The following is a 15,015-nucleotide window of genomic DNA, read 5'->3' on the forward strand; positions in this document are numbered from 1 at the left end:
ATTAGTTATATTCGAGCAACTATACTGGGCAGACCAGTCAGCTTGTGTTCTCCAACCCACTGAAAAGCAACTGCCACAGGACAAGTCATAATAAAAGCAGGGCTGTAATGTACATGAGATTTCGTATATGTGCGGAGAGGTGTGCTTTGGTGAGTTACCAATAATCAGTAACTGAAAGGAAAGCTAGGTTAATGTATTGACACAGATACAGGAGGAGGACTCAGAAATGTCACAATTCTTAGTCCCTTTGAAGCAGACCTAAAACACTTTGCCAATACCAGCCGCAACAAGGAAAGTTTAAGCAAAGCTTCAGGCTTCCACTAAGGATTAGAATTACACCCCCACCTCCCAGCCAGTGATGGGCTTGTGGGCGGGTTCATAAAATTGTCAATGGACACTGGTCTTGGCAACAACCCCTGCCTACATCTAATTTTAACCATGGCACAGGAGGCACTGAAAGGTCTGTCCATCGTTGGTCCAGATGATACCCTTCAGTGCCCAGTTGATTGCCATCATCCTTTGTGAAATGTAACTTTGTGATTACATTTGGAAGGTCTTGTTATGAATCAGTAGGACAGAATAAAAGAATAACTGGCTATGTTAAACACTGCATCATCCAATTGTGTCATTAAACTGCATCATGAGGAGAAATTTCTTCACCCAGAGAGTGGTGGCTGTGTGGAATGCTCTGCCCCAGAGGGCAGTGGAGGCCCAGTCTCTGGACTAATTTAAGAAAGAATTGGACAGAGCTCTCAAGGATAGTGGAATCAAGGGTTATGGAGATAAGGCAGGAACAGGATACTAATTAAGGATGATCAGCCATGATCATATTGAATGTTGGTGCAGGCTCGAAGGGTGGAATGGCCTACTCCTGCACCTATTGTCTATTGTCTATTGACAACTGTGGTCTATTAGTGCAAATAATGCTTCAGCTAGACTGGATGGCTGCAGAACCAAAAGGTTAAATAAGCATTTGATTTTGCCTATTTTGGACTGGAATAGCCCTATGTGGAATGTGTGCTTCAATAAATGGCAAACAACTGGTTAGTTTTTCAAATCCAAACTCAGTGTAAGTTAGCTTTCCATCTGCATTGACAGCTGCGTCCAAATCTGCTGGTATTGGTACAATATACCCTGAGGTGACAGGAGAATTGGATAGAGTTTTCAAGTTCAGGTCTTCAATGATCTCCCAGCTCTGAAGAGCACTTGGAATGAATTTCCCTACAGAATGTTTCCCTGGTCTTGTGAGTAATGATTCTATGATGCGTGGAAAGTTTCTTTCTGCCAGTAGTAACACAGAGATAGCAGAACTAAAATCAAGGCAGTTGACGTATTGCCAACACCTTTCTTCACTGTAATTTTTCCTGGAATCCTCTGCTGGGATACCAATTCCACCTTAAATTACAACTAATCTCATTAATTTCACAATTCATACGATAGACATAGACCTGTGGTGCCATTTTGAGGACACACTCTATTTGATGCTATGCTCAGTAAAACTGATGACCAATGGGATGTCTCCTAACAAATAGTGTAAAATGAATTTTGTGGGACCACGAGGAGCAGAAGTGGTCTCAAGGTTAATGTGGGCTGTTTCTACACTGGACTCTCCCTTTGCTAGGATTGGTGTGTCTCTGGAATTAACTTCTTCTTGGCTGTTGACCAACCTGTTGCTGGCATCAGCTGGACCTCCCAGCAACACAAGCAATCAACCTTCACCCTTCAATCGAACAGCACCTGCTGCTGGTGCAGCACATAATAATTCCTCTGATCTGAAAAGGTTTGGAAAAATACTAGCATAGTTATTTGAACATTTGGAAAACATTCATTCATATCCCAAATATTTTCAAAAATTAACTTCTCTTTCAAAAATATGAAATATTTTCAAAAATATTCTTTCTTCTGTACTTTAAAGCAATTTCTCTTTAATTTCTACCTGGAAATGTGTAATGATAAGCAGGTCAGTGAGAGTATATGTTCAATGAAAACAGAAACAGAAATCACAAGAAACTCAGCAGGTCTGGCAGCATCTGTAGAGAGAAAGTAGAGTCACATTTTGAGCTCAGTGATCCTTCTTTGGAACTGATTGTAGCTAGGAAAGTATTGGTATCTGCTGAAGATAGAGTGGGGAGGGGAAAGCACAAATGATAGGTGGAAATGGGGCCTAGAGAGAGAGAACTGAAGTAGGGCAGAAAAAATGGAAAGTGAAATGCCTGGGGAATCTGCAGCCTTCAAATCCCAATATCAACTTTGATAATTTTAGGGCCTGCACATCTCCGTACATGCCCTTCCCTCATATCCACACACCAGGTCTTGTCATCACATGGGCTGCTTTCACGACAGCCAACCCATTTTAACTCTTTAATAGTCCCCTGTAGCAGCTTTTCTTTCTTCCCACCTCATCACTGTCTATCCCTTTGTCTGCCAAACTGTTGTCTTCTCTTTCTGGACTGTATCTCCATTTATCATTTACTCCCTCTCCTCCCTGCACACCTCTCCCCCCTCCCCCCACCCCACCCACAAAAAAAATAGTCAGCATATATACCAACCTTGTCCTAGCAACAATGAATCCTGAAGAACGGTCACTGGACTCAGAACGTTAACTCTACTTTCTCTCCACAGATGCTGCCAGACCTGCTAGGTTTTCTCAGCATTTTCTATTTCTGTTTCTGTTTTTGTACAATGAAAAGAGCTTCAGCAAACGTTTTTAATGGACACCACACCAGATTTTTAGCTACAAAACTTTCAGGTTCTTGTTCACTTTAATTCCTATTGTGCAGGAGCTAAGCAGATCTAGAAGAAAATACTATACTTTTTAAAGCATTAATGCAAAAGAAGTGGCAATATATCAATCTATGTCAGTATTTATTTTTATTGCATCATATAAATTTCACCTTGTGTATTTTAGCATATCTATCAAATACAAACTATGTGTTGCTATATGCAGTACTAATTAGATTTTGTAGGTTTCAGTGATTCAATTATAAATGCTATGCATGATTTCTGATATCTATTCATTCAGTGCAATGTTTCATTGCATAAGTAACATTGACCTGTAGTCTTGACTAGTTGTTGACACCTGAACAGTTAAGAGTGTGCAAATATCACACAACATAGGTTATAGTCCAACAGATTTAATTGGAAGCACTAGCTTTTGGAGCGCTGCTCCTTCATCAGGTTGTTAAGAGTGTGGTGCTGGAAAAGCACAGCAGGTCAGGCAGCATCCGAGGAGAAAGGACAGTCGACATTTCAGACATAAGCCCTTCATCAGCACCTGAACAGTTAAGATTCGTTATGTCTTCTAATTTATTCAAATAATGTTTTATTGTTAGCTGTTTTTGATGAGCATAAATGAACAGAAATGAGCTCTCTGCAAACTGACAGCAAGTGGTGTTCTGAGTACTGGGGATATGTCCATGTTGCTCACAATCAAAAGGATACTAATCCCCTAGTGAGATAAGCACTGAAAGATTATCCCATCATGTTAATGATAGAAGGAGTTTAAGAAGCAGTTATCTATTAAGTAAACTCCAATGGAATTAATTATCCAAAAAAATGTACCTCAGAGAAAAAAGAATCTTTCTGTTAAGTTAATAGCTCCAGACAACAATGCTAATCCTTTTCCTACTAATTAACTAAGAATTATGTTTACTTGGTTCATTAACGTCAGCCAACTTCTGTAATTTAAAATTTGATATGCTGGGGATTAACTCAGTTTCCTTTTGTTGTTTTATAAAAATACAGCAAAATTAGTCAACAGTGCCATCTTTTGTGAGGCTGCTTTTAAAATTGAAAGAATGTAGCTATTTAATTGAAGGTTTGTACTTAGCAGGGAAGACTCTCCGGATTTGGACTTTGACCAAGTGTTTACAGGCCAGATGAGGAACAGGTGTAAGAGCAAAAAAAGTATTGTGATTTTAGATCATTATCATCTTGAGACATTGATGTGTGATGCATTTGATTGAAAATCTTCTCTCGTGAAGTGTTAATTCTTTTACTTAAGGGGATAACTTCTGAGAAATAGGCCCAGATCTCCCAAGGATAGCTACCATCATTGGATTGCCACTCCTGGCGAACGTTCCTCCAACTTGATGTGGCTCTGTGTTTCTTCCAGGAGGTACCAAATCTGGCTTTTACAGAAACCAGAGCAGTGTGTGTCCTGGTGATCTCTGGCAATGGAAACGGGGCAGGTGGAGGGGTGGAGGTGGGGCATGTTGGTATGGAAGGCACAGTATTCCCTGCTTTATGGCACTAGCTGTCATATGGTAGGTCCAAAAGTCCATTGTGAACTTTAGTGAATCAATGAGAGGATGAAGAAGTAAATAGATGAGGTGTTGGAGTGGATGGCATGGTAGGTGGGGATGGAATGGGTGGATGAGATTAGTTGGACCTGGGAGATTGTTGCACGTTTGGGAACTAGTCAGTCAGGGTGTAATCCAATCAGGTCTGGAGGTTAGTGTGGATGGGGTGGGTGCGATCGAGTGGGTGGGTTCTGGTCAGGTGGGCACTCAGTTGCTCAGGAAGGATTCATCTTCTTGGGAAGTATTTGGTTGGTTGTGGGATGGTCTAGCGATTGGATGTTTGGTCAGGAATGTTAACAAGTGGTCATGGGATGGGTAAGTCTAGTCAGATTCAGAGGGCGAGTTCATTTGAGTGATTGGTGGATCAGTTACACAGTGACCCAAGACTTAGACTAGGGTTCAGTAGCCCAGATCGACTGGTCGGGATCATCAGAAACTGGAGATATGACCCAAGATGTTTGCCCAAGAAGCTTGATCTTTGGGTGGGAAATACTCTGTTCCTTGGGACCTCTAAAAATGTCTGATTATGAGTTTGAGGCATAAAACACATGAACAAGGAACAAGTGTAGGCCCTCAGCCCTCTGAGTTTGCTTCACTATTTAAAATCATCATGATGTGGAGGTGCCGGTGTTGGACTGAGGTGGACAAGGTCAGAAGTCACAAGACACCAGGTTGTAGTCCAAAAGGTTTATTTGAAATCACAAGCTTTCAGTGCAATGCTCCTTCATCAGCACTCAGAAAACTGAACCTTTTGAACTATAACCTGGTGTCATGTGACTTCTGACAATGTGATCATGGCTGATCTGATTTTAATTTCACTTCTACATTCCTGTATATCCCCACTAATTTTTCACCTCCTTGGTCATCAAGAATCTATCTACGTCTGCCTGAACAATATGTTCAAAACTTGCATCCACTGCCTTCTGAGAAAGGGAATGCCAAAGACTCTCAACCTGCTGAGAGAAAAGAAATCCTCATCTGTCTTTGTTTATTTATAAACTATGACCTAGGTCTGAGAATTCAAACAGTTCTGACATATTTACCTGGACCATTACCCAGGAATTGTGAGACAGATATGTTCTTTTCTGACTCATGCATAACTCTACAACTGACCCCTCACCATCAATTCCCCCCTTGATCCCATGTGCTGCCAACCCCACCCTCCAATTTCTCACTCTCACCAACCTGACCTGTAGCCTCCACCATTTACCTTCTATCATATACCCATCCCACTGACTACCTGTACTAACCCCTCCTGACTTAGCAACTGATCCATCTACCCACCCAACACCCTAATAGCCTGCCACTCTGCCCAGTTACCCATTTACTCCACTTCTGCTGTCCACTTATTCACTTACCTCACCCCACCCACCCTCCATGCCAGCCACTTAACCACCTACGCACTCAATCACTAACACACTGAGAAGCTTTGGGACATTACTAGCTCTGGATTCTGGTGAGTAAGAGTTTCAATGCAAATAGAGGATGGACGTTTGCACAGATTCATATCACTGCCCTCTCTTGATGTTTCCTTCTGCTCTAGAGGAGCTCTTTGGAATCCTGTCCAAATGACTTTTGGACAGAAAATCATTTGTAGGTAAAAGGATAGTTTATGTTGTCTGGTCCCTGTTGTAAACAGTGGGTTTGGAGTGGTGGTGGTAACTGATCAGAAGGTCTGGGTCATTCTGTCTGATGTTTCCTGTCTAATTACTCAGGTGAGGACATTGCAAATGTCCAAGATCTCTGACACCAATTCCAAGCTGGAGACATCCATGGGGGTCGCAGGGAAGAGGCGAATTAATATTGGAAACTTAATCTTTCTAGACAATTTGCATGTAGGTCATGTAAATCAGGACTTCCACAGGATTGCAACACATACTTCGGTTGTATATCTGGTTCCTCACTATCCAGGGAGAGGACAATTTGGGCCGTATATTTAGAACCATGAGAAACTGAGCTAAAATGGAATTTGATGATTTAGTAGATTTCTTTGATAATTACATCAGAACATAATTATCCTAAATTGGCATGAACAATTACTTTGATTTAATGTCAAGGAATTGACTTTAGTAGAGATATGGCACTGTCACTTTTAATTCTTTAATCTGGGTTTAAATGCAACCATTCTGGGAGTTTCATATGATATTTGATCTTAGTCTGCCAATAGGCAAGGAGGTAAAAACAAAACTTTACATAATCCAGCAATGATTGTATTAATAATTCTCAGAATTGTTAAGAAAGCTATAAGAATGGCAGGCATGGAAAATATTTGCTTTCAATCACATGTGATAAGAGATATGTTTCTGAGACTGGGTTAAGAACACATTATTGACAACAGGAGAGAGATGTGTTGCTCAACATCTGACTCTTTGGAGTGCATGAAGCTAACCAAATAGTAAACACATTCCAACACTTAACAGTAACTCTCCTTGCTTTTGGTGTACACTACTTTTGCACTTGACTTGACCTCACCTTCTGTTAGTGGAACTGAGCTGAATTATTTTATTTCCAGGCTAAAATGCCCAAGAGGGAGCCTGTTGAGAGGAACACCATCTACCCTGTGGCCATGTAAAGGTTGATTGGTTGTCACTAGGCTGGAGGCAGGAATGCTGCCTTTCCAGATCAGGGAGTCCTTCTTCAAAAAGTGGAGGGTCCTGCAAAGGCTAGCAGCCGTGTAGCAGTTTGGGACAGAGATACGCAGTGCTGGGTCAATGATTGGTGGTCTGGCTGAGTGCTATCCCTGCATATCCCAACAAAGGAACTAAGGAGCTAGGTTTCAAGGAGCTTACTGGAGGCTATCCTGTGGGCCCTGGGTTCCTGGAAAGGAATAGCCGCTCTGCCCACTACCAGGCACCTAGAGGAAAGCCACTTTGCATGGACTTTTCCCATCATTGGTCAAGTTCTGCTGATGGCAGGATGAAGTTCATGGTTGGGCATGAATTGTCCACTTCGAGCCTCAGTTGACCACTGGTGGGCATGACAGTCAGTGCCGTCTGGTATTGTTGCAGAGTACAGACAGGCTTGTAGGCAGAGAGCAGTCCACCTGCTGGATTTAATGAGCCTACTATCTTCAAACCTGTGAGGTCAGGAGTGTAAAACCTAATCAACTGCCTTTGACATTCATAATACAAGATATAACTAATCTAATATGGCATATTGTGTAAAGATTTCTGTTGTGTATATAGACAGTTGCACAATTTTATCAATGTAGCAAACAGAAACTGTCACAAATATGTTATAAAAAAACCTGAAAGACCTGCAGATACTGTAAATCAGAAACAAAAAACAGAAGTTGCTGGAAAAGCTCAGCAGGTCTGACAACATCTGTGAAGAGAAATCAGAGTTAACGTTTCGGATCTGGTTCTCAGGAAGGGTCATCAGACCTGAAATATTAACTCTGATTTCTCTTCACAGATGTTGTCAGAACTGCTGAGCTTTTCCAGCAACTTCTGTTTTTGTGACAAATATGTTATACTTTAATTACTGATGCAGCCCAACTTCACGCATTTACAATTTTTCATTCAGGTTATGTGGCCAAAAGGTAAAAAATATACCAAATCATGTAGGGGGAATTTGTAAAAATATGTATTGTGCACTAGGGGGTGAGAGGGAGGGTAGAGTGGGGGATGGGTGACCATGATGCCAATCTGACCGTCCGATAGTATCAATCTGAGGAATTGCCTAAGTTCTAGGAGAGGCAGCTGGGGTACTATTGGCAAGTTAAGATTGGATGACCTGAAGGTACCTGCATGTATGTTTTGTTCTGGATTTCAAAATAAGCTGACAAAAGTTCATGTCCTTGTCACCTAATGTCCTGACTCATGCAATTATGATATTGAGTGGAAGTTCCGGTTTGGGAGCACTGGATTAAACTTGCAATGTTTGCTTTCAGAAGTAACTCGGAGAGAAGGAAGGAAAAATCGAGGGATGCAGCAAGATGCAGAAGGAGCAAAGAAACGGAGGTATTTTATGAGCTGGCGCACCAACTGCCGCTACCTCACAGTGTCAGTACCCACCTGGACAAAGCATCTATCATGCGCCTGACAATTAGCTTCTTACGAACCCGCAAACTCTTGAGCTCAGGTAAGATTGATTAAAACAATGCAAAATAAATTAAGGTTATAAGTGAATTTCTTTCTGTATGAATAGAAACCATTGACTCTTATCACAAGCTGGCTGTATACTGTATTACAGATGTCTTACAATGAGCACACACTGTGGATCTGGTGCTGACCTACATAAGTCTTCACCTATTAAAATAAATGGACAGATGTTTTAGAGAAACATGCAATTTTCCTAATACTTGCTGTTGGGATATATGGCTTTTCCTTGTCTGACTTCCTGATCTCTCTTATTGGTGGATGATAGGGCAGTACATGTTACGGGACAGGTTGACTGTGCTTAATTTTGATAAATCACCAGGACCAGATGAGATGCGCCCAAGGACACTGAGGGAAGCAAGAGTGGAACTTGTGGTGGTATTTGAAATGGTTATGCAAGGACAAAGGAAATTTGAAGGTGTAAGTCTACAAATCATTGAAAGTAGCAGGGCAGGTTGAAAAAGTGATGAACAGAAGTTCTAGGTTTTATAAAAAGGGTCATTGACTGAAAATGGAAGGGATTTAAAAAGAAAAAGCAGAATACAATGGATGCTAGAATTTAAACTAACATAGCATGCTGGAAATACACACCAGATTTGGCAGCATGTCTGGAGGGAAACAGAATTAACATTTAAAATTGCAACTCATTTGGATGAAAGGATACTACTTGATGCATTAGTTGTTCTGTCCACAGATACCATCTGATTGGCTATGAATTCCCAGCATTTGTTTCTCTTTCTGAAGTTACGATTAACTTGTATGAAACCTTGGTTTGGCATCAGGTGGAGCTTTGGGTTCAAATCTGAGCACCAGACCTTTATGTGTAAAGGCTATTTGGGTGGAAAGTGAGGAGAAGGGGACTCCTGCATTGTTCTGGGAAGGAGGGAACACGTGAGAGGAGAAGTGTGGGAGATGGATCAAACATGGCTAAGGCCCTCCATTTAACATTTCAATGAAATATCTTTCGTACCTGCACAATTGGTTATAGTTTGTTAATGTTAAGTTGTTTAATTATTTCAGAAACTAAAAGAAACTGGGTTTGATAGTTGCAGGAATCTAAAATCAGCCAAAGTAATTCATTCATGCTGCAAAATTCTTGACTGTGTTTTAAGTGACGTAATCTATTACCATGTGATAGAAAACTTCTAACAGTTGTTCTCCAATGGAATCCGAAACTTATAACTAAAGTAATATGCATTTTGACTTAAAAATAACTCCATTAGTTATGTTTGTTATCTAACCATATACAGTACAGTTAAACCTGTTGTTGTTTAAGCATCTCAATTATCTGGATATCGATCCACAGTTTCCATGAATTTGTCGAGAGGTAATATCCAAGGAATAGCAATTACCAGGGGAAAATGAATGTTTGTTATTGAAAAAGCATTTTCAAGTGCTGCGTTAACTTCACTATTTCAAGGTGAATTAGCAACACAGACATTTGGCGTAGTTTCATATGGTTAGACCATCAAGTGGCAGGATGTGGGTTTAAGTCTAACTGAACGCCCAGTGTATTTCTGATCTTAACAGTGGAAAGATGTTGATCGAAAGGCTCTTGGAAGGCAGGCACCAACAGGCCTGTCTTAGTGACACAAGCTAATTATCATCGAATGTTTTCTATCTTCGAAGAGCCATATCTTCAAAATATCCCAGCAAGCAATTCCATGCAATTGATGAAACTCATGATACAGTGATGAACTTCAATAACTAGATATTGAATATTACCTAATTTGGACAAAATGATAGTTTTATTGGGACAGCAAGTTGATCAAAAATAACCCTTTAACAGATTAATAAGTAGAGTTTCGAAAAATACTTAATTTGGCTTATGAACTAGGGTTGATCTTAATTAGGATCATATTTTATTGAAAATAGTGAACTGTTGCTCTGAAAAATTCTGTTGCAAAGATTTTCTGTGAATCTGTGATAGTTGTGTCCATTTATAAAATAACTTGTTATTTTTGGGACAAGTACAGAAAGTGTTAGCTATTTATATCAATAAAATATTTAAGGAACTATAGTAAACTGCAATTTGGATATTATTTCTACAGGGACACTGTTCGATCTCGTTAGTTATGAGAGATCGGAAAAGGTTTGACATTAATAGACTGTATTCTTTGAGTGAGTTATGGAATATCTTTTCCATACATTATCAGTTCACAGCTTCACCCCATTGTCATCTGTCCAACTGTTATCATATTCATGCACAAAGATTATTACAGGGAACTTGATTACTGGCATTGATATGCCTATAAAAATTACTGTAGGCTTTAATTTCTTCTTTTGTTGGGGACATACAAGCAGTTCCTACCATGAACCTTTCTTTTCACGTCTTGTGGTTTTCATTAGGACTTTATTTGAACCTTAATGCAGTTTGGTTTCTGGGCATATTGAAATGTATCCATGTTGCTGATGTGACATAATGGGTTACTCATATTTTTGCCACTGTACTATCTTGATTCACTGCAAGCTGTCAAGGTTGGCATCAGGATCTTTTGTTAGTCTCCGAGCCTTCTCTTACAATGTTTGAGACTTTTGTTCCAGCCAAACCAAACAGCTGTTGCTCTGAAATCTTTGCTGGACTCAGGGTTTGATTTGGAACATCTAAGTTCATAACTACACACTGCATTGCTAGCGACAATGTAATCATTCTGATGATTATTCAAGGATACCATTCCAACACATACTTCTCAAATGAAGCCAGTGGCTGGTTGCTGTTCTCATTCGATCTCGAAGACCTTCTTCAGGGTGGGTTCACTGTTAACTTCCCACTGAATTCCCTCATTGCAACGCAGTTATTTGATGAGCTGGCAAATGTTACGACTTTTAGCTTGAAACCAATTCTGTATTATATTTGTTTGCTAGAGGACCCATTCCAGTTGATATTTTGCCATATGTGATCTACTCTGAGTGAACACGTCTTAACATCTTGGCAACTTCACTTGTGTTACCTGCTTGATCTCACGTGTTGACTAATAAGGGAAGTATAATAATTGATAGTGACTCATATGCAAGTAGAGACTGTTTTTAGCAGAAGAGCGGGGCTGACGTATGCACTACACTGAGGTATACCGACCTGTCAGTTTAATTTTAGTGGTGATGAAGCTTCTAGAGACAATTATTTGCGATGGAGTTATTAGTCACATGGAAAAAGATGGCTTACTTAGGAATGGATTTCTAATGGGCAAATCATGTTCAATTAACTTGCTGGAGTTGTTTGAAGATATAGCAGAGTTGATGAGGGTAATGGTGTTGAAGTGGTAGTGTACATGAATTTCTAGAAGATGTTTGATACAGTGCAACACAACAGACTTGTGAGAAAAGTTATAACTCATAGAAAAAAGGGAAATAGCAACATGGACACAAGATTGGCTGAGTGATAAGGAACAGAGGAATGATCAATAGACTTTTTGAGCTGGAGAAGGTTTGTAGTTGAGTTCCCCAGGGGTTGACATTGGGACCCTTGCTTTTCCTGATTTATATTTTGGTGTACAGAGGGCAATTTCAAAGTTTGTGGATGACACAAAATGCCAATTTGGAAGCATTGTAAAACTTTAAAAGTACATAAAATTCAGTGGATTGGGCAGTTACATGGCAGATGAAGTTGTGTGCAGAGAGGTATGAGGTGAGTATTTTCATGGGAAAAACATGAACAGACAATGGATGTAGGTTTCTCACTGAGCTGAAAGGTTCATTTTCAGATGTTTCGTCATCATACTAGGTAACATCTTCAGTGAGCCTCCAGACAAAGCACTGCTGGTGTTTCCTGCTTTCTATTTATATGTTTGGGTTCTGTATTCATTGGGTACCCATTCCTTTTGAATACGTTGTATAGGTGATTTTCCTCTGCTCTGCGTAGTTCCTTTGTGCTGCAGTGTGTCGTGGTTTGTTGGAAAATTGTTCTGCTGCAGCTTCGTTTGTGGATGTTGGGATGATTGCTTCTTTTCTTGTAGATGCTGCAGCACAGAGGAACTACTAGAACAGGGGAAAATCACCTATAGAGTATATTCAAAAAGAATGGGTACTCAATGAACACAGGCAAAAGTGAGGACTGCAGATGCTTGAGAGTTTAGATTAGAGTGGTGCTGGAAAAGTGCAGCAGCCAGGCAGCATCCAAGGAGCAGGAAAATCGATATTTCGAGCAAAAGCTCTTCATCAGCCCTTTCCTGATAAAGGGCTTTTGCCCGAAACGTTGATTTTCCTGCTCCTCGGATGTTGCCTGTCCTGCTGTGCTTTTCCAGCACCACTCTAATCTAGACCCAATGAACACAGTCCACCGATTGCTCAGCAACAAACCCAAACAAGCAGACAAAACATGTCCATAAACCCTAGCCACTCTCCCCTACATCAAAGACATCAAAGACTGCCAGACTACTCAGACCCCTTGGCATCATGGTAGCCCAGAAATCCACCAACACACTAACACAGCAGCTAATGAACTTGAAAGACCTTATACAGACAACAAGCAAAACTAATGTCATTTACAAAATACTGTGCAAGAACTGTAACAAACACTACATTGGACAAATAGGCAGAGAACTAGCCACCATGATACATGAACATCAACTAGCCACAAAACGACATGACCCTCTCTCACTAGTATCCTTGCATACAGATAAAAAGGACACCACTTCAACTAGGATAACACATCCATCCTAGGACAAGTCAAACAGAGACACACATGAGAATTCCTCAAAGCTACAAATCTTCCCAAAGATGAACAGACAATGTAATGTAAGCGGATACACTTCCAAAGAATGGGCAGGAGCAGAGGGGCTTGATTGTATATTCGCACAGAAAGTGGCAAGACCAGTCAAAGAGACCTGTTAATAATGTCTGTAAAATCCTGGGTTTTATTAATAGGAGCATAGATTTGGAAGAAGGGGATGATGAACTCATATATTTATTAAACTTCAGCAAGAGTATTATGTACATTACTGAGTGCGACATTATAGGAAGGTTGTGAACACGTTGGAGAAAGTACAGAAGAAATTTCAAACATTGGTTCTAGGGATGAGGAACTTCAGTGATGAAGATGGTTTGGAGAATTTTGGACGATTCTCCTTGGAGGGAAGGATGAGATCTGATAGAATTTAGTTTTGGATAGAGTGGATAGGGAGAAATTGTTCATATTCATAAAAGGAATAAGAATGAGAGGACATAGATATAAAACAATTTTACAAAGGAAGCAAATGCAATTGAGGAAAAACTATTCACACATTGAGAGGTTCAGCTTTGGAATGCACTACCTGGAAGTGTGGTGGAGACAGGTTCAAATGAGGCATTGAAGAGGACATTGTTTCTATTTAAATCATCATCCAATATGCCAGGGTAAAGGGAAATGACAGGAGTATGACACAGGGTCCTGATGCTTATTTGAAGAGTGGATTGTAGATATGATGAGATGAATGCCCTCATTCTGTGCTGTACTCCTTACTGATTCTGTGATGAAGTGGCAATTATCAATAAACAAGCATGCACATTGAATCTTGGCAGGCTGGGGTCATACAGTACTATTCTTTTAGATGAGAACAGCACAGATTTGTAGCTTGAGCCTGGTACATATACTGTTCAGAGCCTGATTCTACATTGATCAGCGCTTTCCCCCATTAAAGCTTTCAGGAAACAAAAGATGTTCTCTTTGTTTAGTCACAAAGCCATGCTTATTGGTTAATCCTGTGTACTTTGAGAATGCAGGGAGGGAAAGAATTCAATGGAAGGAACTGCTGCTCCTGAATTAAGGACTAGATTGAGATTGGTATCACAGGAAATCAGATGGAACAATGGTTTTTTAATAATACTTCCATGTTCAATACAGAAAGTACATCATGTAACTGGAAAATGAAGAATTGATTTAACAGGTTTCATGTATAGGGTTGTTCTAAAGACTTTTTTGTTTTGTTTTGATTTCCTTTCTCTTGAAGTTTAACCCCATTCTCTCTGGACTAATTATATAACTTCTTTTTATCTAAATTATCCCTATTTCAGCAATGATAAATAAATGTAAGAAGAAAACTATTGGATTTCAAATGCTACTAGATTAACAAAGATTTAAATAGTTGCTGGTCATACAGAATCTGTGTATTAATTGAAGCTTTTCATCTTGCACTCATCAGGACAATTTGCAAGAATGCAAAGGAAAAAAAAACATTTACACTGGTTGAGTAGACTGGATGATTGGCAAAGGCATTGTCATGAAACATTCTCTAATTAGATGATGACTGACAGTTAACTGCCAAGTTTTTCTTTAGTTTAAACCTGACAGATTGACTGTGTTCAGTCAAGGCATTGGTCAGAGAAATGAACTAGAGAATAGCAGTCAGCTATTTGAGTCAAAACTCAATATTCTGAATTTCGTTTGTCAGACCAATGCCTTGACTAATCAGACAACCTGTCTATTTGAAATGAAGCAAAGCATTGTAGTTAATGAAGTCATCATCTAACCATATGTTCTCAATGGCATGCCTCTGTTAGTCTGAGTCCCTGCAGCAACAATTAACATCCCCTACTCCTACAGAATAAAAAACAGCCTTTACATTAATATTTCCTGTAAATTGTCTTGATGAGTACAAGACAAAAAGCTTTGAAAAAATGAATACTTTTCTGCCACATTG

The 15,015-nt window shown here is 39.9% G+C and overlaps 1 protein-coding gene across 2 annotated transcripts in view; it reads left to right on the forward strand.

Annotated features, from left to right (window-relative positions):
* The window catches only part of LOC122548302 (endothelial PAS domain-containing protein 1-like), a 101,852-nt gene that overhangs the window by 60,464 nt on the left and 26,373 nt on the right, over window positions 1-15,015 (forward strand). For both annotated transcript variants that reach the window (XM_043686830.1, XM_043686831.1), the window contains exon 2: window positions 8,194-8,384. In XM_043686830.1, coding sequence (XP_043542765.1) covers window positions 8,194-8,384 — 191 coding nt within the window. The remainder of the gene's footprint in view (window positions 1-8,193; window positions 8,385-15,015) is intronic.

This window comes from Chiloscyllium plagiosum, unplaced genomic scaffold (assembly GCF_004010195.1).
Source record: "Chiloscyllium plagiosum isolate BGI_BamShark_2017 unplaced genomic scaffold, ASM401019v2 scaf_229, whole genome shotgun sequence".
Taxonomy (NCBI): domain Eukaryota; kingdom Metazoa; phylum Chordata; class Chondrichthyes; order Orectolobiformes; family Hemiscylliidae; genus Chiloscyllium; species Chiloscyllium plagiosum.